We start from the raw sequence: 25,116 nt of genomic DNA on the forward strand, positions 1-25,116 counted from the left end.
ACGTGCCCTTCAGAGCCTGATACATTCTCCAAACAGGCTTTACTTGTTTATATGCCCACTGGCTTGAGATGCCCTTTTCTTTCAATGCTTGGACATGATCAGTTGTGCTAATTTTGCTCTAATAATTGCCTATTGTTTCATTTTCTCTTTCTGTCTCTCCACGTGTCCTCCCGTGAGAGGCCACATCCCACACATGGAGCCACGGGGACAGGGGTTCTCTGGGGTCGGTGTTCCTGTGACGGGCTGGCTGTGGAGGGCTCGATCCCAGTGCCCGCCTCAGGCTGTGCCCTTGGCTCTCCCTCCCAGGCTGAACCTTCGCGAGCTGGGCCCCTGGGCCTCCCACATGCGATGGCTGGTCTGGATCATGGCCTCTGTCGGCACCATCTATGTCTTCTTCTTCCATGAGCGGTAAGCCAGGGCTTGGGGGAGCGGCCTTAGCTTGCGGTGGGGGGGGTGCCTCCATCAGGGCCTCCTCCCTGCCCCCAGTGAGACGAGACCCCAGGATAACCCCAGAAGCATGAGGGCACAGCTGTGCCTGGCATCCCTGTGTTCAGGTCCATTGATGGCCACCAGGTCCACAGCCCATAGAGTCAATGTGAAGAGCTAAAAAAAAAAAAGAAAAAAAAAAGGGCATTGTAGGTTCCTAGACCCACTGACTGATGTCAGGTATTACCTGCCTTCCTGAAGCTGTGTTAGCGGATAAGGGGGAGAGGCTCTCAGGGCTGCCCCCTCCCTTCCATCCTGCTGAGTGACAGGCTGCGAATGATTAAGTGTGGGAAAGAAACAGAGCTAGAGAAGCCAAAGGGAATAACAGACTCCTGGAATCTCCAGGGACAGCAAACAGGTGTCAGTTGGTGCAGCCACTCGGATGGAGAGTGGCTGCTTGGGCCTTGTGCAGAAAGGTGCTGGTAATGTCTGCCCTGGGTTGAGCATGGGAAGCACCCATAGGCATGCTACACCCAGCGTTTGCAATCCTCAAATGTCATTTCATGGATGTGGAAACCAAGTCTCAGAGAGGGAAAGAGACCCTCCCATGGCCACCCAACTCTGCCAGCACCTTGCTGGGTGTAGCTGGATGAAATCTGGGCCCAGGAGTGCTGGGCAGAGGGCGGAGTCCCTTTCTCTCACGCTTCCGGCCAGGGTGTCCCCTCCTAACCCGAGCGGGGAGCTATCCCTCGTGGGGAGGCTGTCCTGAGGCCAAGACGGCTTGTCCTCCTGGCAGGTACAAGCTCGTGGAGCTGCTCTGCTACGTCGTCATGGGCTTCTTCCCCGCCCTGGTCATCCTTTCCATGGTAAGTTGCCCCCACCCGGCGTGGGGCCTCCCGTCTGGCTGGAGGGGACCCACAGTGACTCTGGACATTGTCAGGTTGAACCTTCTCCTCTGGGAGACGAGGGAACTGAGGCCTGGGGTCAGCGTGACTTGCGGGCTGAGGCAGGAGAACGTGCAGGTCACCCCAGGGCTCGGCTCCCCGGTTCTACGGCACCTCCTCTCTCTGCTTCACTTCCAATGAGTTCGTTAGTCCCTCGGGGCTCCAGTTCCTGCCTATTTAGGGATCAAGTAAGAAAAACCCATGGACAGTGATTAGAATGGTGCCTGGCACAGAGTAAGTACCCGGTGGCTAAGTTAAATCTGTAATAATAACATCGGTGGCCCTGGAGGCAGAGCCGCGTCTCAGACTCCTGACACCCCCTCTAATGCTGCCACACCCTAACCCGCTTCTTGGGACGTGAAGGTTGACTTTACTGGGCGTCCTGAGCCCTTGTGACGTGCAGGAAGCTTACTCACAGGACCTTACTTCCCCGCCCCAGGCATCCTTGGAGATGGATGTGACCACCTCCGTTGTATGAACAAGGATGCTCAGGTTCTGAGAGAGAAGGTGACTGGCCCAAGGACATGCAGCCCTCGAGGGGCTGAGCTGGGATGTGGCCCCGTAACCTCCAACCCCGAGTATCGGGATCTTTGGGCTGTGAGCGGGAGAGCCTTGCAGGGAGAGGCCTCAGGGTCCCAGCCATGGAAGAGCAGCAGCTTGTGTGGCCGTGGGTGGATCCCCTTTCTTCTCTGAGCCTCAGTTGTCCCTTCTGTCAAATGGGCATGGTCAACTCAGCCTGCTGGTACCTCCCTAGGCCAGGTAACAGTTTCTTACTTTTAAATGATTATTGTTGGCAGATGTTAAAAATGTATGTAGTCGAGGGCCTCCCTCGTGGCGCAGTGGTTGAGAGTCCGCCTGCCGATGCAGGGGACACGAGTTCGTGCCCCGGTCTGGGAGGATCCCATATGCCGCAGAGCGGCTGGGCCCGTGAGCCACGGCCGCTGGGCCTGCGCATCCGGAGCCTGTGCTCCGCAACGGGAGAGGCCACAACAGTGAGAGGCCCGCATACCGCAAAAAGAAAAAAAAAAAAAAATGTATGTAGTCGAGAAGGCACTAGATTGTGAACTTTCAAAGGGTGAATTTTATGGTGTGTCAATTATAGCTAACAAAATTATTTCAAAAGAAGAAAGGACGTATGTCCTATAGATCTTGCTGGAGGAATTTGTGTTTAAATAGATACTTCTTTTTTTTCCCCCCAATTAAAATTGACTGTCATCTGTTTGAAATGACCAATAAATAACTTATCCTATAAATTTAAGTGACATTACATTATATATATTTGAGGCATTGATCTTTGTCTAAATTAATCTCTTATCTATGAGTAGCGGTTTATTTTAAAGTTGAAAATATTTTGAAGTGAAAAATTTCTGAGCGTGTTAGTATCCATACCTAGCTCTTAAAGAAAATTTATGTAGTCAAATCTAGCAGGTTTTTTTTTTTTTTAATTTTATGTCTTTACCTTAAGTGTTATGGTTAGGAAGGTCTTCCCTTTCCCAGGTTTATATAAGTATTTACCTATATTTTCTCCTGTTTCCTTTACGGTTTAACTTTTAATTTTAAACTCTGTATTCCCACCGCCGTTTCTTATGTATATGGTGATTCCTCCCCAAATGATTAGGCAGTTATTTATCTACCATTTAAAAATGTTCCTTTTATCATATGTTAGGTTCATGTACGTATATGTGGGTCTGTTTCACAAGTTGGCCTATTCTTATACTAGTACCAAACCATGTTACATATTTTAGCTTTTGTTGTATCTTAATACTTGGCAGTGAGATCTCTCCCCATTAGTTTTCCTACTCAACATTTTCCCTGTGATTTGTATTTATTTTTACAGATTACCTTCCCCCTGCCAAGTTTACTTGTTTAAATATGTATGTTTAAGTTATATCTATTAATTATATAATATCCATCAAATTATGTATTACATAATTTAAATACATATATACATATATTGTAAGTGTATATTTAAATACATACTCACTGCAAAAAATAAGTCCTGTCTGAAAATGTATAAAAGAGCTGAAATCCCCCTCTCACCCCCTCCCCAGCGTGATGCCCCAGCTGCAACCACCATTAATGGTTCGTTGTGTATCTTCTACATTTTTTTTTTTTTTTGGCTGCACCACTTGGCTTGCAGGATGTTAGTTCCCTGACCAGAGACTGAACCCTGGCAGTGAAAGTGCCGAGTCCTAACCACTGGACCGTCAGAGAATTCCCTCCATTTTTTATTTATAGGCAAGTCTATGTGGATATGCGAACATATTGACTTGTTTGTTCTTCTTTTACAAAAATGGAATCACACTGCTCTACAACATGCTTTTCTCACTTGGCATGTTGTCATGGGCGTGTGTCCATGCCTGTCACATAGTCACCCTGCCTCGTGGGATTGCTGTGAAGATGGCATTAGATACCTCACATAAGGCCCCTTGTGCTGTGTACAAGGCCTGGCACATAGTAAGCGCTGGGAAGCATTACTGTAATATGTCCTTAATACTCAGGTATCACCTTTTGAGAACTGGGTGTGTGACTATACCTATGTTCAATGAAATACTACCCAGCTGTTCCAAAGACTGGCATGGATCTCCACGTGGGGATGTAGTCTCATCTCCACAAGACTATGTCATTTAACTGATGTCTCAGGACGGCAGGGATGGTGTGAGCCCCCTTTTCTAAAGTGATTAGTTCCTCTGCACACGTACATGTATATGAAGTGCAGACCGTACGTATATCGTGTGTGTCTAGACAATTCTGGAAGGATACCGTCAGACACCGTTATTGGTGGGAAGCGGTGATACCTGCGGGAAGTGGGCTCAGGGAGGGGGGCAGCGGGTCCTTCTTACTCCCTGTTCCCTCTGTCCCTCCTGTTCTTTGAGCCCCGTAACCAGCAAAGACCCAGGTGTTAATAGTGCTCACCTCGGAGGGCTGGGACTGCTGCTTTTTTCTTGTCGCTCTTCATTTTTCTCTAAAATTTTTCGCCGTGAGTATGTATTACTTTAAAAAATTGTGATCAAATATGCATAGAATTTATGATTTTAACCATTTTTAAGTGTACAGTTCAGGGGCATGAAGTACCTTCACCTTGCTGTGCATCCATCACCACCATCCGTCCACAGAACTTCCTCATCTTCCCAAACTGAAACGCTGTCCCCGTTACACACTAACTCCCCTCCCCCACCCTCAGCCCCCAGGAGCCACCCTTGTACTTTTTGACTCCTCCAGGGACCTCACATAAATGGAATCCTACAGTACCTGTCGTTTTGTGGCTGGCTGATTGCACTTTGCATAACATCCTTGAGGTCCATCCATGTTGTATCGTGTGTCAGAGTTTCCTTCCTTTTTAAGGCTGAATAATATTCCATTGTATAAAGTAACATGAATAACACTTTGTTTATCCATTCTTCTCTTGATGGACACTTGGGTTACTTCCACCTTTTGGCTACTGTGAATAATGCTGTTGTGAACTTGGATGTACAAGTACCTGTTTGAGTCTCTGCTTTCACTTCTTTGGGGATCCACCCAGCTATATCGCTTTTTAGAAAAGATAACAAAGCTATAAAACATTCTTTGAGATTCTGATAGAGATGTGTTACACTGGAGAATGAATTTGGGGAGAATTGATGACATCACTGTGTTGAGATGCCCCACCTGGCGCTCTGGGCTGCCTCACCATCCACATGTCTTCTCGCCTTGGGTGGTGGGGGAACGGCTGGGTGATTCTGGTCTTGCTGGCTGCTCATCTGACCTGTGCTCACCCTTGTCCTTGCCGACAGCCCAACACCGAGGGCATCTGGGAGCTGGTGACCGGAGGGGTCTTCTACTGCTTGGGCATGGTGTTCTTCAAGAGTGACGGGAGGATCCCCTTTGCCCACGCCATCTGGCATCTCTTTGTGGCATTTGGTGCTGGTACCCACTACTATGCCATCTGGAGGTACCTGTATCTGCCCAGCACCCTGCAGGCCAAGGTGTCCAAATGAGGTGGCTCAGCCTGCACAGGATATGTAGGCTTTTGGAGCAGAACATCACAGGGAGTGTTTCTGCGAACTTGAGCCCAGAGCCCAGCGCCCAGGCCCCCCGCCTTCCCTCCTAGGGGTAGAGCTTTTGGATGGGTCCAAGGTTACTTCTGGTGACAGCCAGACCACCCCTTCGGTCCTAGGTGAGAAAGAAAGCATTTAGTCATTTTTACAGAGGAGAAATTAACCCTGTAATGTGTTTCTATTCTAGACAAATGTTTCCTAATACAACATCGTCAGAAAAGGGGGCAGACGTGGTCCTGGCCAGTTGAGGAATGATGGGCCAATATGAGCTTCCTAAGGTCCTGAGAAATCTATCAGGGAGTCTAGTGGGTTAGTTACACCTGGGTGGCCAGGGCCTCCTTCTCTGCTGCCAAAGTCCTGGCTGGCGAATTGTCCCCTGCTCAGGGAAAGTCACCCAGCTTGTAGATCAGGGATGGTGAATATCCACGACCGTGGCAGACATCACCAATCAACTGCAGCGTGGCGTGGTATCAGGATCCTTCCCAAGACTGCTCTGGGCAGCCACTACCAATCGACTTGGCACTCAGGATGGCACCTCTTTGCCTTGCTTGCCCCGTGTGCTCTGCACTGGGGTCATGCCCAGACCAGTTCAGTGTTTCCATGTCAGGGAGCAGGCTTATCCCCTAGAGGGGGCGGTTTGGGGCCGTGGGGGGGAAACCGAGTGTACCCAGAGCAGCCTCTGTGGTTCTACTTGCACCGTAGCTGGTTCTCAGTGCAGAGGAATGAGAGGCTGGGGATGGGAAAGCTGTCACTTGGTCATTTCTTCTCATGCCAAAAAATCCAGAGAAATTATGAGAGCCATTCATTGGGGGTGGGGTGGGAATGGGGAGGGGCACGCAGATCCCAGGAACTTGTCTGCTTGCTCCCGGTTTAGGGTTTGTGGTTCAGATTCTTACTGGGTGCCAGTCAGCAGCCCTTGGAGGCTCCTCCGATGAGCCCTAGAGAGAAGGCCTCGGCTAATTTGATGGGAATCTGGGCAGAGTGACTGGGATACCCCAACCTCTGAATCCCCCAAAGAAAAGGCTTCCAGGGGCCTGTCCTCGGCCCCCTCCCAGGGCTGGGCCCGCGATCTGTACCCGGCACAGGGACATTTACTGGGAGGGGTCCAGGCCTATATCCAGGGTCTGACCTGGAATCTCCGACTCTCTGGGTCAAGGTCTGGCTCATTCCACAGGGTTCATTCTACGACTCCCAGCCAGAGTCAAGTGGGCAAAGACAAGATGCCTTATGCTTAGTTCTCGTACATTCCAGGGTATTTCAGGACTCCGGCCTCTGGAATCCCATATCCAAGCCGGTATTAAATCATCTGACACATTCCTCAGGCAGGCAGGTTCTGAGCTGGGAGATGCCTTGGGAATGTTTTGTCCTCTTGCGTGCGTGCGTGTGTGCGTGTGTGTGTGTGTGTGTGTGTGTGTGTGTGTGTGTCTACGCTGACACTCCAGACCCTGGCAGCTGCCTCTGTTATGCACACCTGCCCTGTGGAGCCCACCAAGTATTTCCCATCAGTTGGGGTCAGGGTTGGAGTTGGTGGGAAGGGGAAGCTTTGCGGGGGAAGGAGGGCAAGGCTTGCCCCTGGTTGGGGGCAGGGACACTGTGACCTGACCTCTGCCTGAGCCTGAGGTGGGGAGGGGTCACGTGGGTTCTGGGATGCTGTTTAGGAAAGCTCCCAAAGTATGGCACCATGGCAGGCCGAGATGACAGTCCCGTCATCAAGGGGTTGATGGGGACAAAGCCCTGTGACAGGGCCCATGCTGGGTGCTTGGGACACTGACCTGGGCTCTCTTTACTGGCCCCCCACCCCCTGCTGAACTCCTCTGATACCTGCGTTTCCTTGTGCCCCTCCTCCTGTGTGTTGTGTCTTACATTTTCCCCTAGACAGCCTGCCCTGTTATCTCCCACACCTTTTGGGGTGCTGGTTCCTCTGATGGGGACTCTGTTCACCCGTCATTCACCCAACTCACTCCTACACATCCTTCAAAGCCCTATTGGGCATCAGCACTGAAGAGCTTCCAACGTTCCTCTGACTTAGGGGCTCCCCCCTCTGCTTCCCAAAACCCCCTGGGCTCACCTGCCCACACTCGGAGCCCTGTCCTTTGTCACCCTGGTACTTGCACCTGCCACCCAACCCAGGAGCTCCTGGAGGGAGGGACTGCGTCTTGCTAGACTTGGGACCAATTGCGGCATCCCCCCCTTGCTGAGGGCTTGGGCCAATTCCTTAACCTCTCTGGGCCTCAGTGTCCTCTGCTGTAAGATGGGTGTGATAAGGCTACACCTTGCAGGGTTGCTTGAAGATTCATCAAGATAATGACTGTAAAACATCAGGCCTGGTATCCTAATTAGCTCCCTGGTTGGAAAGCAACCCCTGATAATGATAATGAGGGGACAGAACCTGTGCTGCCCAAAGGAATAAATCACTAATGGTGGAATATCTGACTGTGGACAGGCTGGTGAGGACACTGGAGGGTATTCTGGGTATTCTATGCAGCCTTGACCACACTCCCCCACCCCCATTCCAATTCAGGACCTGCTTCCCATGAACTGTCTCTCTTCCCCAGCATCATTCTGAAAGTGAATTTCCCAGGATTCTATTTAATCCAAGCCTAGACCCTGGACTTCCTCCAGATATATCACGAACATTGCAGGAAAGGAAAAGATGTTCCTTAGGCCAGTCTCTTCTTAGGTAAGGGCCTGTCCCAGGAGCATTCTAGGCTGTGCCCTGGGCATGTGGAGTGGAGAGGGCACGACACTGGAAATTCAGGTGCCCGCCAGCTCCCTCTTCCTTGAAGCTGTCAGGTGCCAGGATGACCCAGCATGGCGGCTGTTTTGCCCCAAGGAGCCAGGGGAGCAGTTGGCAGCAGACAGGCCTGTTTGACATTCCGGGCACTTTAGCAAGTGCTCCTGATCTGGGCACTGCCGGGGCGCGATGAGGGGTGGGAGCTGATGCGGAGGCTGGAGGTGAAGCGTGTGGGGCAGGGGCTCACATTTCATCAGCACACCTCGCATGGCACCCCGTGCTGGCGGACAGGCCTGCAGTTGACCACCTGCTTAGTTAGTCTGCTGGCCATCGTCGGGACAACCCAGAGCAGGCACGCTTGCTGGTGGAGGCCTGGTCTCCAGCTGGCAGGGTTTCCCTGAAAGGCCCAGAGCAGAACTTGCTCAGGGCTGTCCCTAGGGCCACCAGCCCCTCAGGCCAGGGAGGGATTTAAATCAATATCATAGACCAGAGCTGCCTTTCTGTCTTGATTGGAAATTGAACGTATGGTGGGAACAGGGCTGAGCATTCTCTTTCCATCAGCCTCGGGCTCAGGCTGGGGAAGAATCCTAGGAAAGCTCTGGCAGGGAGGGGGACAGAAATGGGACTTGCAGGTGGGCCTGGATCTGAAGCTCTGCGGTACCCCGCACAGTGGGGTGACTTAGAAGGTGGCAGTCCTGGGCTTCAGCTCACCCAGCTCTTCCATACCTGTCTGCCAAAGCTGAAGTGCTCTGAATGTTCTCCTGCAGCTCTTCCTGAGCCCCGGCATTGGGGCCCAGGCCTCCATGGGGAACACGGGGAGGGGCTGCTCAGGCAGCCCACAGACCCACACTGGCTTCAGGCACCACGGGTGCTCAGAGGGGCAGGTGGAGCTCAGAGGCTGGGAGGTGGGTCTAGTGACCTGGTCAGAAAGGCACCTGTCAAATTTGCCGCCACGTACTGTGTAACCAGATGCTGAGATGTAGGCTCTGGGAATAGCATCGCGGGGTCTGTGGGGTCCGGAAGGTGCCCGTGGAAACCCCAGCAGCCACTTCCACATGTGCACACCTGCTCAGGTGTACTCACAGGGGAGGGGCCGGAAGCTGAGGGAGGCGGGGGCTTACCTGCAGGGCACTCCTCCCGGGGACCGGTCTCTGTGCCAGTGGCTTTAGAAATGCCCTCTCCACTGAAGGACATGCACCCTCACTCCCACTCCGTGAGGCGAGGATTACTGGCTGGTCTTACAAAGCAGGAAACCAAAGCACAGGGAGGCTTGGCGACTCTCCCAAGGGCACCCAGCTTCGAACCGGCAGAGCGAAGCTTTGAAGCCACGACTCTCTAACCCCCAGCCATCATGTCCCTTGACCAGATCTCCTGCTTCCAAGGAAACCCACTACCCCCAAGTCTTTCCTCCAGGGAGAAAAGCCACACTCAAAATTTTTAACACTAATTAAAAACAAACAAAAAACCCCACACCCTGGCCTGCAGCCAATTTCCATGGTGTAAATACCAACCCCCCTTCCCCGCCAATGGCCAGTTTCACCCTACCAGAGTGACGTTCCTGAAGATGCATCGGGAAGAAATGCGTACGAGCCAGGCCCAGCACACCACTGCCCCCTGCTTCCCAATGGTGCTCCTCTTGGAGGCTGGCCAGGAATGCAGCTCTGAAGGATCCTGGGGTCAGGCCTGTCACCGAGACACACAGAAATTTTGTCTCAGGAATCTGGAGCCAGTCCAGCCCTACACTGGCCTGCGTGCAAGCCCCCCGGCCAGTCCTCATTCTCTCTGTGCCTCAGTTTCCTCATCTGTAAAATGGAGCTTGTGATTGGTGTACGGAACCCCTCTGTCCTGTTAACTGCAGGGCCAAGGCCACGTCTTTGCTGGAAGAAGTCAGAGCAGCTGTTCTCAGCCCTAGGGTTTGGCCAGAAAACCACCCAGGGCGATGCTAAACTGCAGATCCCAGATCCCCACCCCCTCCCCGGAATGCTGAGCCAGCGGGTTATGGTGGAAGGGTAGTTGGAACTCTGGAGTCTGAACTTCCAGCAAACTCCCGGGTGGTTTGGACACTGGTTCCAGAATCCCTGCTCTGGAGCTCATCTTCTCTGAGGCCAGGCCCTGCTTGTTAGTGGTGAGGTTCTCCAGGGGACAGAACTCATGTCCAGGGGCTGGGAACCTAACCACTGCTTTTGCTTTTTGCTGTCTCTTTTTCATGTGGTTTCACATTAACCCCACCCAGCAGCCTGCGTTTATACACAAGGCCATTCCTTAAATTGGGCCCTGTCACTGATTTTTCCTAAGCTCAGTCCCAAGTCCTGTGTGATTTCCGTGGTCTTTACCGTCACTCTGAGAGGTAGGTATGAGCCCATTTTCCTGATTTGGAGACTGTGGCTCAGAGAGGTTAAGTAACTTGTGAAGGGAAAGTAAAAATAAAGAATCCCGAATGGACAGAGAAATATGAGACATCGTCAACGGCAACGCTGTCCAGTATGGTAGCTGTTAAATGCAGGCGGTTCTTTAAGTCAATTAAGATGAAACAAAGAATTCAGTGCCTCAGTCACACTACCCGCATCATAAGTACTCAATAGCCCCACGGGGCCAGTGGCTACCTGTTTGGACAGCCTGGCCATAGATCTTTCCATCATGATCCAAGTCCTATTGCATGATGCTGGTAGATGAGTGGTTCTCAAGCTGTTTGGTCTTGGAACCCCTTTGAACTCTTAAAAACCACTGAGGACACCAAAGAACTTTTGTGTGTGGGCTCTATCTATGAACATTCATCATACAGGATGAGAAATTAAACCTGACAGTATTCTAAAATGCCTGTTAATTCATAAACTCATTACACGTTAACATAAGTAACATTTTTCTATTAAAGATAACGGTATTGTTTCCAAACACAAGAAGAGTTAGGGGGAAGAGTGGCATCATTTATGTTTTTGCAAATCTCTTGAATGTCTGGCTTAACGGAGGGCACGGGAGTCTCCCATCTGCTTTTGCATTTGGCTTCTGACATCACCTGTCCTGTAGCCTCTGGAGAGCTTTGCATGAAAGCGTGAGCGGGAAAGAGGCAAATAATGCCGTAGGATCATGATGAAAACAGGTTGACTTTGGGAACCCCCTGGAAGGGTCTTGGGGGGCCGTGGGCCCAGACAAAACGTTAAGAACCAGGGCTGGATCCAGAGTTGTCCCCTTTGTTTTACATCTGGAGACGCTCTGTCAGCAGTAGTTATCATAGACCAATGCTATCTAATTTTAGCCCATTTTAGCTGAACCTGGAGACATGGGCAGGACAGAGAGGCAAGAGGGGTGTGAGCAGTGGTCTGGGGTACCCTCTCGATGTTGAGGGCAGGCCCCGTGGCCGTCGACTGTTGGCAATGCCCAGTGCCCAGCAGAGCGCCCAGTGCTTCGTAGGTGCTCAGACATGTGCTTGGAAGGAACGGGTGCCTTTGAGCTTGGTCTGGCTTGGTGCCCTCCTCCTCCTCCTCTCTGAGGCTGGGAAGGCTTGGCGAGGAAGCCTTCTGTAGTCTCGGTCCCTTTACATCTGGGGCCGGAAGAGGCAAGTTCACTGCCAGGGTCTGCGGGGACACTGACCGCCCTGGCCTTTACCCTTGGTGTCTCTGCACATCAGAAATACCTCAGAGCGCTCCCGGGAGGCTCTCGGGCTAGTTTTTCCAACTCAAGTTTGTAGCGAGCTTTGCCTCTGCCCTGAGTGGGTCTGCAGCCCCAAGGGTGAAGGAGACAGGACCCCAGTGAAACAGACAAGGTCTTCACATGTCAGGGTGGCCTTGAGGACGGACCCTGAGACTCATTTGCGGGAGTGCGTATCCAAGTGACTTGGAAGGGGGTTGTTTCCTTAAAGATGTTTTCATTATAAAAATATGTGCTTACTGGACTTCCCTGGTGGTGCTGTGGTTAAGAATCCTCCTGCCAATGCAGGGGACACGGGTTTAATCCCTGGTCCAGGAAGATCCCACATGCTGCGGAGCAGCTAAGCCTGTGCGCCACAACTACTGAGCCTGCGCTCTAGAGCCCGTGAACCACAACTGCTGAGCCCACGCGCCACAACTACTGAAGCCCACGCACCTAGAGCCCGTGCTCCGCAACAAAGAGAAGCCACTGAAATGAGAAGCCTGCACACTGCGACGAAGAGTAGCCCCTGCTCGCCACAACTAGAGAAAGCCCGCGTGCAGCAACAAAGACCCAACGCAGCCAAAAATAAATATATACATTTAAAATAAAGTAACAATAAAAGCTTTGGAAAAAATATATGCTTACTATAAAAATTTCAGAAAATGCTGGGCAGGTAGAAAATACTTGGCAGTGTCTGCCTCAGGTAACCGACCACTGCTCACCTTTTTCTTTCTGTTCTCTCCACTCAATGTATACTTTTAAACTTTGGTGTTTTCTTCTCTTGCTATAGACACCTTTACACCCTACCTTTTTTTTTTAACTTTCTGAGTATTTTTTCTTATTATTTCAAGCCCTTTATAAACATTATTTTAAAAGTCTACGTTGAGCGGGTGTACCACAATTTCTTGAATCATGCTTTTAATTCAGGTGATAAACATAGCTCTGTGATGAGGATCTTTTGACATAAAGTTTTCCCTCATATCGAACGTGTTTTCTTTAGGCCACACGAAGATGATAGGTGAAATTTGCTTCCTGCTCTCAGGCCGCCCAGTCCTGGCTGCCACCTTCCTGCTGTCATTGGGCTGATGATTTCCTACAATTGGCCACTGTCCCTGTCCCTGAGGGAGTCTGGGCATCCAGGAACCTCCTGCCTGGGTGCTGCCAGAGAGCTGGATTATCTGGGAGGTTAGGAAAAGTCAACCCTGGCATGAGGTGTGAGCTGTGGAGGAGGGAGGGGGCGTGTGTCTGTCCTACAGGTGGTCTGGTTGGTGGCACAAGAGAGAGGTGCGTGCGGGTTGTGGAGGGGATGCTGCAGGGATGCAGACGCCACCCTGTTTGACACTGTCAGCCGCTGGTGGGAGGTGAGAAGCCACGGAGGGCACCGGTGTGCTTTACATGCGTGCGGTGCCCTGGAGACCAAATGTTAGGTATTCAGGAACTTGGAAGGTCCTTAAACCATGGCTAGCGTGAGACTGGTCAGGGTGGGAATATTTACACCGTGGAAATTGGCAAAGGCTGCACGCCAGAACTTAACTTTTTTTTTTTTAACATCTTTATTGGAGTATAATTGCTTTGCAATGGTGTGTTAGTTTCTGCTTTATAACAAAGTGAATCAGTTATACATATACATATGTTCCCATATCTCTTCCCTCTTGCGTCTCCCTCCCTCCCACCCTCCCTATCCCACCCCTCTAGGTAGTCACAAAGCACTGGAGCTTAACGTTTTCGGAAGCTGGTTTACCAGCGGGCTGCAGCCTTCAACCCATATATGCTTTTCTGTGTTCCATCCCTCTTCATAATGAACAGGTCAGATACACACAATTAGAAACATGTGCTCATTTTCATCCATGTTCTCATATATTTCTCCCTGCAAAACCTGGCAAGATGAAATTACTGTTTGCATATTACACGGGGAGACTGAGACTGCTCAGAGAGGCTAAGTGATTTGCCCATGGTGGTCCAGCGGGGCACCAGGTCATGGGATCCAGGTCGTGGTCCTTGGGTGTTGCATCCTCCTCCTCCCATGGTGCTGGGCTATCTTGCTCCTGAGGGCTGAGCTCTGGGGGGGCAGGTGAAGGCATCTTCTTAATGTCCTTTTGGGGCCTCGTTGTCACCAGGTTTCAAGAGGAATCTGCCTACTTCTATGCAGGTGTAGATCCTGCTGCTTGTTCAGGCCTTTCTTGAGGGGGAAACGGGAGCTCTGATTGTCTTTCCTACTGACTTTTATATACCTATCGTGTCTGCGGCGTTGAGATTGGCATTTGTGGCATGACTTTTAAAAACTGTCCTGCTGGTATTGGACCCTTTCTATGGTTGTGAGATTTGCCATTTTTGTATTAACAAGATATTTGATAAACATTTGTATTAAGAAGAATCATTCTGCTGGTGAATGTGATTGTCTCCAGTGGAGTAGAAAGAACTTAAATAAATAAAAATTCAAGATGCCTCACGCTTGCCCAGTTGTCTTCTTAAAAATAACGTTGGTCGAATCTTTTTATAAAAGCAGCCACTGTGCATTGTAGAAAACTTGGAATATTTAGAAAAGTATAAAGTAAAAACCCTGTATTAGCTGTCTATTGCTATATAACAAATTATCCTAAAATACAGTCTTAAAACAACAAATAATCATCCATGTCTCTCATGGCTTCTGTCAGTCAGGAATTCAGAATCTGGGCTCCAGCTGGAGAGGAGAGTCATCTGAAGGTGTATCCGCTCACATGGTGGTTGATGCCGAGAGCCAACTATAGCCCTCACTGGGGAGGTTGGCCAAACACCCTGCTTTAAAATGTAGATTTTTATTATTATTCAGGTATGGTGAGGCCAAAAGATCAGGAGATGACTGCCACTGAAAAGACAGTTTGTTACTCACAGATTCCCAAGAGAAGGGGGCCTGTGATACCAGGCAGGGCTACACAGGGAAGCACCAGGGTGGGTCAGGAGGCAGAGGGAGGGGGGAAAATGTGGGCCAGAGCCTTTATTGTGGTTTTCCTGGGAAGGAGTGGGAGAGGCAGTATAAGCAGTCTTGGTACTGGCTAGTTTGAATCATTTCAGTGGGCTCTGGGGTGTAGGGGCTGTCCCTAGTCGTGTGGTACGTTTACTGAGGTGATGAGGACGGGAAATACTAGCCTAGAGTATAAAAGTCCAATAGAGAAGGTGGGGAGGTGTGGTCTCCAGGTGGGTTGATTTGCATAGGAAAGGTGTGCTCACAGGTGAATTGTTTACTAGCTCTAGGGATGGTTTACTATCTCCACTCTGCAAGGGGCAGTCTCCCCATGGTCCAAAAGGCCCCATATGTCAAAACATCGGAAGAAAAGACATACTTAATACACACCCACAAGCGTCTTCCTCACGTGGCCTGGGCTTCCTTACAACATTGTGGCTGGGTCCCAAGAACGAGGCAGGCAGGAGACAATGTCTTTTATGACCGAGCTTTGGAAGTTTGCATCGTCCATGCTGCCATGCTTTGTTGTTGGACACAGCCAAAAAGATCCTGCCAAGACCGAGGGGAGGGAAGGCAGACCTGCCCACCACCTGGTTCAGGAGGGTCCTGGGTAAGAAGACGGTGTGGGATGGGGTATGTACTGCTGTGGGTGTGTTGACGTGGCAATCTTTGAAAATTGCAATCTGCCACAAGCTCCACCGCCCAGAAATAATCACTGTGAATATTCCCTACTAGCCTGCTTGCCCACGTTTTTGAATGTGATATTACAGGGAGGAATAATCTGTTGTTAATGACATTTTGTGATCTTGGACAAGTCCCTTAGCCTCTCTTGGCTTCTGTTCCACATCAGTGCAGACGGTGGATTAAAGTAGGGGCTCTCACTCATTTCTTTCCTTGGGTACTAGAAAAATATGTCCAGCTGGACCCAGTGCTTTCACCCCCAATTTGAAAAATGGCCGCTTGTTCTCAATTCTCAGTTAAAAATAGAAGTTAATATGTAGTATTTTCTCCATCTTAATTATTTTTTGCAAACATACATCATAAGCCAAATGGTGCCTTCTAAAAAATGCTTCCAGGTAACAAATCAAGTAAACAATAAAAAAATTAATTTTCATGGAAATGTCAGACCCAACCAAGGGTCTTGACATTTGGTTCTTCAACAGTATGTTTTCTTGAGGCCATATTTGCTCATATTTGTGATTTTGTGTTTATCACATGGTCATGTTTTTGGCTAATGAAATTAATCCTGATTCCTACATGGCTTGAAATATAACTTTTCAACATACTCCCAGTCCCAAGAGCACTAGAAAGTAGAAGTGAATAGTTCCATAATCACTGGGGTAGATGGTTTCTTAAATCCCACCCAGCCTAAAATTTTTAACAGTTAATTAAATGTGATTCAAGTTTCTTTACAACAGACCTGGCATTAAAAGATAAAGTAACTTGGGCTTCCCTGGCGGCGCAGTGGTTGAGAGTCCGCCTGCCGATGCAGGGGACACGGGTTCGTGCCCCGGTCCGGGAAGATCCCACATGCCGTGGAGCGGCTGGGCCCGTGAGCCATGGCCGCTGAGCCTGCGCGTCCGGAGCCTGTGCTCCGCAACGGAAGAGGCCGCAACAGTGAGGGGCCCGCGTATTGCAAAAAAAAAAAAAAAGGTAAAGTAACTTGACGTGATCTGTTTTAATGGTGTGGTCCTGGCACCCTATACATTACTCTGTAGCTCTGGCACCCCGTACTGAGCTAGGCTGGGACCCTCTGCTGCAGGGCTGGCACCTGGACAAAGGTCTCCTCAAGCAACAGAATACAAAGAAACTAAAAGGGACTAAAAATAACTGCAGGCATGCGCAAACGGGGCAAATTAGGAACAATGAGATACAAAAAGGCCACAAACCAACTGCCACTTCTGAGGTGCCTGGAGCAAAAGCAGGGTCCTGTGCATGGTCCCTGCACACGGCACCACCAAGGGGGTGGGCAGACCCCCTAAGCCGCCCCTTCGGCCGCCCCTCTGCCCCTCCCCCCACCGTTACTTGCTTTCACTCCCTTCTGCTGCAGCCCGGCCTGACCTCCGCGTCTGGCCTCTTAATCAATTTCTGTTGATTAAAGAGCCCAAGGACCCGGGTCAGTAACGATACAACTCTGAAGTCCAGGCATCCCATACGTTACCAGTGCCGGGAGGTACTCACTGTCACCTGGAAGTTGTTCAGCAGAGGATGTGGGACAAAAAATAACGCCTGCAGAGCTTTTGGCTGATGAGCCTACGGGGAATGACGAGGCCCGAAGCACTGCTGTTCTGGGTAGTGGTGCCGACATCACTGAGAATGAAACCTGAGCGTTAAACCACTGGTTTCCAGCCCCTTCTGGGGATGGGGGTGTAACAGTCTCTGAAAGAAAGGCTGGGATCTAACGCCCTCCCTGTGCCTGCTGCCTCCTTCCCTTCCTCTCTCCTGGCCTCCGAGAGCCCAGTCTCTCTGCCCCTGGACCGGCCATCCCGTGGGAGCCTGCCCTTTGACCTTAACCAGATGCTTTTCCTTTGGGCTCATTTGGTTTTTTCCTAGATTGAGTCCCGGGACTCTGCCGCCCTCTGGTGGCCACAGAGGGCAGCTCAACACTCCATTTTTGTCCCATGGATTTCCAAAGGTATTTAACCTCACAGTTCAAAAACTTGTTTTGCTCACCTGCCAGTGGGGCAGGTGCAGGAATACAAAGATGAATAAAATTCAGTACTTGCCCTTGAGAAGCTTCCAGTTGAGGGAGGGGGTGAGAGGTTGAGATGGGTGGAAATCTATTCATTCCTTTGTTTATTCTTATAACAAATATTTATGGAGCCCCTGTTTGGTGCCAAGTGTAGCAGTAGACAGATGAGGCACCTGCCTTTACAGAACTCAAATCCTAGTGCGTGTGAAATACACAGACAAATAGTGATAAAGGCCTGTGAATTAAACGAGACAGGTTATGAGACAGAGAATGACCACAGGGGTGACCACCATGAGAATGGTCAGGAGATGATAGCGGAGATGGGTTTTAATGAGAGGAAAACGGCACCATGCCAACACAACGGGACAAGCATTTGGGGAAGAGGACACAGCAAGGGCAAAGGTTTCAGAGGAGGGAACGAGCTTAGTGTGTTCGAAAACAAGTCTGTCATGCTGGGGCTCCGTGGTGGATGGAGAGAGCAGGTGGAGTGGTCCGCAGGGCCAGCTGGTGTAAGGGTAGCGATTAGAGGACTCCAGGCTGAGAAGGAGCAACATCTGATTTGCATTTAAGGGACATGGTTTGATATAGTGTGGACTTGGTTAATAAAAAGGTAAAAAATAAAAGTCTGTGGGAGCACAGAGGAGGGGCATGTAGCCAAGTCTGGGGGTCAGGGAGGCCTTTCTGGATAAGGGGTGTTTGTTTATCTATTGCTGCATAACAAATTGCCCCAAAACTTAGTGGTGCAAATCAGTAATAAACATCATCTCACATAGTTTCTGAGGGTTGGGAATGTGGAAGCAGCTTTGCTGGGTGGTCCTGGCTGAGGGTCCCTCATTAGATGCAGTCAGGGTGTTGGTCAGGGTTGCAGCCCTCTGAAGGTTTTGCTGGGGCTGGGGGACCTACATCCAGGATGGCTCACGCCGATGGCAAGTTGGTGATGTCTGTTTGCGGGAGGCATTGGTTTTCTCACCACGTGGACTTCTCTAGGGCTGCTTGAGTGTCCTCCCAACGTGGCAGCTGGCTCCCTCCAGAGGGAATGGTCCAAGAGAGAGCAAGGGCAGAAGCCAAGTCTTTTTTAAAAAATTAATTAATTAATTAATTTTTATTTTTGGCTGCGTTGGGTCTTCGTTGCTGCACGCGGGCTTCCTCTAGTCACAGCGAGCGGGGGGCTACTCTTTGTTGCGCTGCATGGGCTTCTCATTGCGGTGGCTTCTCTTGTAGCGGAGCATGGGCTCTAGGTGCACGGGCTTCAGTAGTTCTGGCACGTGGGCTCAGTAGTTGTGGCTCGCAGGCTCTAGAGTACAGGCTCAGTAGTTGTGGTGCACGGGCTTAGTGACTCCACGGCATGTGGGATCTTCCCGGACCAGGGCTCAAACCCGTGTCCCCTGCCTTGGCAGGCGGATTCTTAACCATTGCGCCACCAGGGAAGCCCAGCCAAGTCTTTTATAATTTATGACACTGTCATTTTGGCAACGTCTTACTGTTTACACAGGTTAGCCCTGTTCAACCTGGGAGGGGACTACACCTGGGTGTGAAAACTAGAAGCTGTGAATCACTGTGGGCCACTTTGGAGGGGAGCAACTACATAAGTAACACCTAATCTGAGTCTTAAAGGATGAGTAGAAATTAGCCAGGTGATGAAGATTGGTGTTAGGGGCTGAATTGTGTTTCCTTAAAATCCGTATGTTGAAGCTCTAACCCGCAGTACCTCCAAATGTGACTGTATTTGGAGATGGGGCCTTTAAAGAAGTGATTAAGTTAAAATGAGGTCATCAGGGTGGGCCCTAATCCAGTCTGACTGGTGTCCTTATAAGAGGAGATTAGGACACAGACACACACATAGGAAAGGCTGTGTGAGGACGCAGGGAGAAGCTGACCGTCTACAAGCCAAGGAGAGAGGCCTCAGAAGAAATCAGCCCTGCCGGCATCTTGATCTCGGACTTCTAGCCTCCAGAACCGTGAGAAAATAAATTTCCACCGTTTAAGCCCCCAGTCTGTGCTATTTTGTTATGGCAGCCTTGGAAAAGGCAGAGGGGGTGGCCTGAGCAAAGATAGAGATGTGTGAAACAGCGTAGTAATAGCAAATAGTTGGCATCATTAGATCCTGAAGAGCGGGGGCCTGTGAATTTTTCTGTAAAGGGCCAGATAGTAAATATTTTAGGCTTTTGGGGCTGTAAAGCCTCTGTTGCATGAAAGCAGTTTTAGACAATACGCAAACAAAGGGGTGTAGCTGTGTTCCAATAAAACTTTATTTACAGAAACAGCAGCTCAGATTTGGCCCACAGGTGGGAGTTTGCCAACCCCTGCTGAAGAGGCTTGCTGGGAGGGGTGGGCTTTGGGACAGGATCATGGTGAGGAATGCCTTAGGAGGAAAACACAGGTTTAAACCCAGGCTCTCCTTCCAGCTCTGATATTTGCCTCTTTGGGGTCAGAGTGGGGTAGGTTGTACATGTTTATGGGGAGTCCTGAAAGGATTTTTTTTTTTTTTTCCGTACGTGGGCCTATCACTGTTGTGGCCTCTCCCGTTGCGGAGCACAGGCTCCGGACGCGCAGGCTCAGCGGCCATGGCTCACGGGCCCAGCCACTCTGTGGCACGTGGGATCTTCCCGGACCGGGGCACGAACCCGTGTCCCCTGCATCGGCAGGCGGACTCTCAACCACTGCGCCACCAGGGAAGCCCTGGAAGGATTTTTTTTTGAAAGGATTGTCTTTAATCACATAGTCCACGGCTCAATTCTTGGCTCTACCTGTAGCTGTTTGACCTCTCTGGGTGTAACAACATCTGCCTCACAAGAGTTGATGGGAGCTTTAGATGAGATGACCAACGTAAAGCCCCTGGCATAGAGTCTGGCATACAGTAGGTGGTCAATAAATGTCTGTTCCCTTCTACCCACTTTCCCCTTCGCAAGTTTGGGCTCATTACCATATAACTTTATACCCCAATCGCTGTCAACAAAAAGATTCACTCTCAGGGTCAGAATTCAAGAACTCATCTTTTTATCCGAGGCCACGTGAATCCCCCAGGTCTAGACCATGAGCAGACAAAGGGAGCTGTCTGTGAGAAGCCTTTCTCCAAGGCGAAACCCCAGCCCGACGACTGGTGCCAAAGTGAGCTCTAAGGACACGAACTTCTTTTAAAACAAGTTACCCGAGGAGGGCCATTGGGCCAGAGCCCCGGAGCTTACCTGGCCCCGTTTTGCATCGTTTTAAGCAGAAGAGTGCCATGATCTGATTTGTCATTTAAGACTCTGGCTGCTGGGTGGGGGACAGACTGTAAGGGAGATGGAACCTGCCACCCTTGTCCTCTTTCTGTGTTTTGGATGTTCATGTATGTCACAGCTCTGTACCGCCCCCTTCTCATCAGCGATTGCCTTACCCTGCTTCCTCTTTTCCTTGGCCTCGTCCGCCTAGGGACTAGAAGGTGGGGACAAAACGATTTGCCAGTCCCCGCCCCCAGCCTGAGGCTGGCACGTGGCCCCGGAGGTTAGCACAGGCCCCGCCCCTTGAGCTGAAGCTTAGCGGTGCGCCGCAGAGCCCCGCCTCTCCGCAGCCAACCCCGCCCTTCCCTGCCTTCAAGGCCACGCTCACACCCATTAATTGGTCTGCCGGTGGTGCAGGCGCTCAGCCCTACCCCTCATCAGCTCCGCCCCCTCTAGGCCCCGCCCCTCCCAGGCCTTGTGTACGTCCGTTGGGTGGCCGCACGAGGAGCCAGGGCCCAGCCCTTTTCTTATCGCCCCGCCCATCCCCAGAGGCTCCGCCCCCTCGAGGTCTCATCCATGTCCATTGGGCCTGTAGCTCGTCCCTCGGAGGCCCCGCCCCTCCCCAAGGCCCCGCTCCATCTATTGGGTGGCCGCAGGAGGAGCCCGCGCGCTCCTCTTCCAGCCGCCGGCTCCGCCCAGCACGAGGCACCGCCCACATAGGCCCCGTCCCCCCGAGGGCACGCCTGGTCCGTTGGGCTGCCGGCAGGAGGCGCCGCGACATGCGCGGGTCAGGAGCACGGGCTCCGGCTCACGGCGGGTGTGGGAGCCGCGCGGGAACGCGGCGGCGGCGGCGGGCTGTGTTGGAGGTGAGTGCGGGGTGCGAGAGGAGCGGCGGCGGAGGCGGGGGTCGCTCCGTGGCGTACGGGGCTCCGGGACGCAGAGGCTGGCCGGGCGGGGAGGCCGCGGGCGCGCGCTGGGGCAGCTGGGCCCGCACGGGGCATTTCTCCGGCCACCCAGGCTCCGCTTGTCCGGTTGCCATGGAAACAGGCGGCTCTCGTGGTGGGGGGACCCGGGCGCGGACTCGGGGGGCGGGTCCCACAGGCTGGCTATATGGGCGAGGGCGGCCCAGACTGCGGGTTCCAGGGGGTCAGCTGCGGCCACCCCCCCATGCAACCCCTGGAGCCTGGCACCTCAACGGCGGGGTCCCCCGGGCCTCAGTCTCTCTGGCCCCCTTGGAGAGAGGTCTGCAGGTGGGCACAAGGCGCCGGAGTCCGTACCTTCCCTCCAGGGTTGGGGGGACATCCCCTGGCCCACAGCCTGTCCCGGTTTTCCTGTTCACACAGCAGCGCGTTCCCCACTCGTGTGCCAGCTGAAAGCATTGTCTCCCAGCTATTTCTGTACCACTTCCAGCCGCTCGACAAGTAGTGCATCTAAGGAAACATGCAGAGCTGGGGCTCCCGGGGACCCCTGCAGAAGAAACTGGATCCTTTCCCATTAGGGAGCCAGTCGCTGGGGCTTGGGAGGGGCTGCAGACCCAGACACTCGGGCTCCCAGCACCTGGTCAAGTGTTTGATTAATCTGAATTGCTGAAAAGAATTTTCCGAGTCCCCGCCCACCAGTGATTACAGGTGTCTCTGGTTAGTTACAGGTGTCTCCCGTTAGCACGGGCCACCTCTCCTTCATTCCAGAGAGGAGCCAGCCCTTAATCCCGCTGGCAGCAAACGTCCGTCCCCTCTCAAGAGGCTAGCATGTCAGATTTAAATCTGATTAACTTATTTTTGTATTTAAAAGCGTTGCTCTGACTGGAGTTGTCAAGATACGATTTATGGCCGGTGGGGATACAGCAGAGCCTGTGAATTTACCCTCTTCCCTTCCTGCCCTGGTGGAAATTCTAATGGATCCCACATTGCAGTGTTGGAATGGCCGTGTCCCTCCACCCATTTGGTCAGCTCCACGCTGACCTCACTCGCTTCTGTGACTTGGGCTTGTTTTCTTCAGAAATCGGACTCTTCCTTGAGAACAAGAGAAAAACATTCTCCAGGAGAAGCAACAGCAAGCGACCTACAGCTTTGGGCCCCTGTTTCTCCGAGTATTTGTGTGAGGGAGGAGAGAACTGAGCAGAAAAGGAAAAGGCAGGTCATGCTTCCGAAAAAACAGATCTGGTGACCCCGGGTGTGCTCCGCTCTGTAGGAAACTCCTGCACTCCTCTTGCCCTTTGCACAAACGCATCTGGCCCATTTTGACGGAGAGGCCGTGCTCTGCATTTTGTGATTGTGGAGGAAGGGCACACGTGAGCAAGTGGCCACGCTCTGTGGTTACTCTCTGAAGATGGCCACAGAGGGAGTGACCGTGAGGAGAAGAGACCCTCCTGATAAAACGGATCAAGTAGATGAGGGTCTGTGTTTACTGGGGCTTCTTTGGGCTTATGAAGCAGTTACTGGAAGGGAATGAGTCACCGTCTGTCCTACATTTTCTACCCCCTTTTCGTGATGCTGCTAACTTTGCCCTAGAAAAGGAGGGAGTGGGCTCTCTTCCAAGGCCCTGGGAGGGGACCTAGCAGCTGCGTATTTGTAATTTTCTATTTCTTTTTTAATTAAAGCAGAATTGTATAAGCTTCAGACCTTACAGAACCTGTAAGGTTCACCCCTGGGTGCAAAATAGCATTTTATTTCTCCGTTGTATCCGAAGGCCTTTTAAATCCCCGTGTTTACTTCGTGACTTTTCTGGGAGTTGGGCTTCTGCTGAGACCTGGTTTTCTACTGTTTCTGCCGTTTTCCACGTTGTATGTAAATTTACCCTCGGCATTATCTCCAAAGGCAGAGGTTTCCCAGCCAGACGCTGCCTGGTGGCAGGGGCTGCCCTGGGGACCCCTGTGGGTTTGGGTCGGGACCGCCGGGGCTGTGCCTGACGTGAGCCAGGTGTCTGTGGAGGGGTCAGGTCCGCCGAGAATGTGTGGTGGCCAGAGGCACGTGCTGGAAATTTCTGAGGCAGGTTGTGTGACTGTCAGAAGGCGCCGTGGTTTGAAGCTGCTGCTGTGGTGTGCGAACCAAAGCTGTGTGCTTGTCACGTGAGGGCTACTGGAAACGCTTTCGTTGTAAGTTTGGCCGGGGCCTTGGATGGGGCCAAGGGGGGGAGCCACAACCTGCTCCGGGCTCCGCAGGGTCTGACAGGGAGGCGTGTGCACTTTCCTCGGGGGAGGGGAAGCAGCCTCCGGCTAGATACTGCTTTGTAGCTTGACTCCCTGAGCCCGGAGGCCCTCGTATGCGCCTCTGCTTAGGACACTTGGCTGCTGTCAGCAGGCTCAGGCTTCGGAAGGCTGGTCCACAGTAAAAGTCTCTGCGTGGTAAATGGTGAGAAGCACGTTGTAGGCACAGGAGGAGTGCCGCCCCCCCTACCCCATGGGGCAGACCTTAGTGTTCGGAACCCAGTCTTTGGCGCGTGAAGTCGTCAGAGCATCTTGAAGAGTGCAGGGATCGCCGAGGATGTCAGGTGGCTGGTTCTAGGGGAACTGAAGGGCGGGTCTGCTGCTCAGCCTTCGTTCACGTCAGCCCTGATGGGAGTGATGACGTCGCAGATGTGACCGAGGCCCAGGGGCCAGCCGGGAAGAACCCAGTTCAGTGTCAGTGTCGAGGCTGGGCCGCTTGCCCTGCTGGGTCCCTCGGGGTCGGGTCGATCCTTTTCTTTGGGAGGCTCCCTAGACGTTTTTCCCGCCCTGGGCAGTCCCCTCCCCTTCCTGAAAGCCTCTCCAAGTGCCTGTGACCATGAGTGAGTCAGAGCTGAAGAGAGGACCATAGCGGAGTTCAGTGCTGACATTCACCCATGGTAGGTGCCCAGAGCTGCTCTCACCAGGTCCTGGGCCACTGTTTCCAGAGCCTTCTAGAAAATGGCCCTTTCTTCTTTGGTCTGTCTGCCTGGAAGTGGGGCACAGAGTCAGGAGATGGGCGGTGTTCAGCCTGCACCAACTCGTTGTACAGCAGGACATCTTTCTTTTACTCTGCCCGCCTGCTCCCCCAGAGCTTTGGGTGGGGGAGGGGGTCTGATGAACTATCTCTCTGGAACCCTACGCCTTTGAGGCATTAAGCGCAGAAGAGTCATGACGTTATGACACACCTTGTTGTCCCAGAGCTGTTTCCTAATTTACCCGGCAAGACTGCCTCTTCGGCCTGGCCAGTGCCCGAAAGCCAGGCTGGACGCCGTGGGTGGACACATGCATTCCAGCCATGCCTCCACTGCTTCTGGAAGGGCCCTTTTGTGTGCATTGTGGTCATGTGTCCATTCTAGTGCTGCCCTCCCAGGCAAGTGGCTCCTCCAAGCCAGGACCAGTCATCCGGGAGCAGCGTCCTGGGGGGTTTGTGTTTTGAATGCCCGGTCACTTACTGCCCTGCTCCTGTGGCTGCGACTTGGCCTGATTGCCTAGTTCCATTGCTGTTTGTGATGAATTTTCTGTAGCATAGGCTGTGGTGCGGGGGAGGTGGAGTTCAGGAAGACACGGCTTTGTGTGCTCTGAGTTCTTTA

The 25,116-nt window shown here is 52.0% G+C and overlaps 1 protein-coding gene across 1 annotated transcript in view; it reads left to right on the top strand.

Moving 5' to 3' along the window:
- Positions 1–25,116, top strand: part of RADIL (Rap associating with DIL domain) — a gene marked incomplete at its 5' end in the record, with an annotated part of 126,484 nt that overhangs the window by 43,630 nt on the left and 57,738 nt on the right. Inside the window, 2 exon segments of the mRNA XM_082644422.1 lie at positions 307–408; positions 1,223–1,292. Coding sequence (XP_082500548.1) covers positions 307–408; positions 1,223–1,292 — 172 coding nt within the window.

This window comes from Mesoplodon mirus, assembly GCF_964341445.2.
Source record: "Mesoplodon mirus genome assembly, chromosome: 15".
Lineage (NCBI taxonomy): Eukaryota > Metazoa > Chordata > Mammalia > Artiodactyla > Ziphiidae > Mesoplodon > Mesoplodon mirus.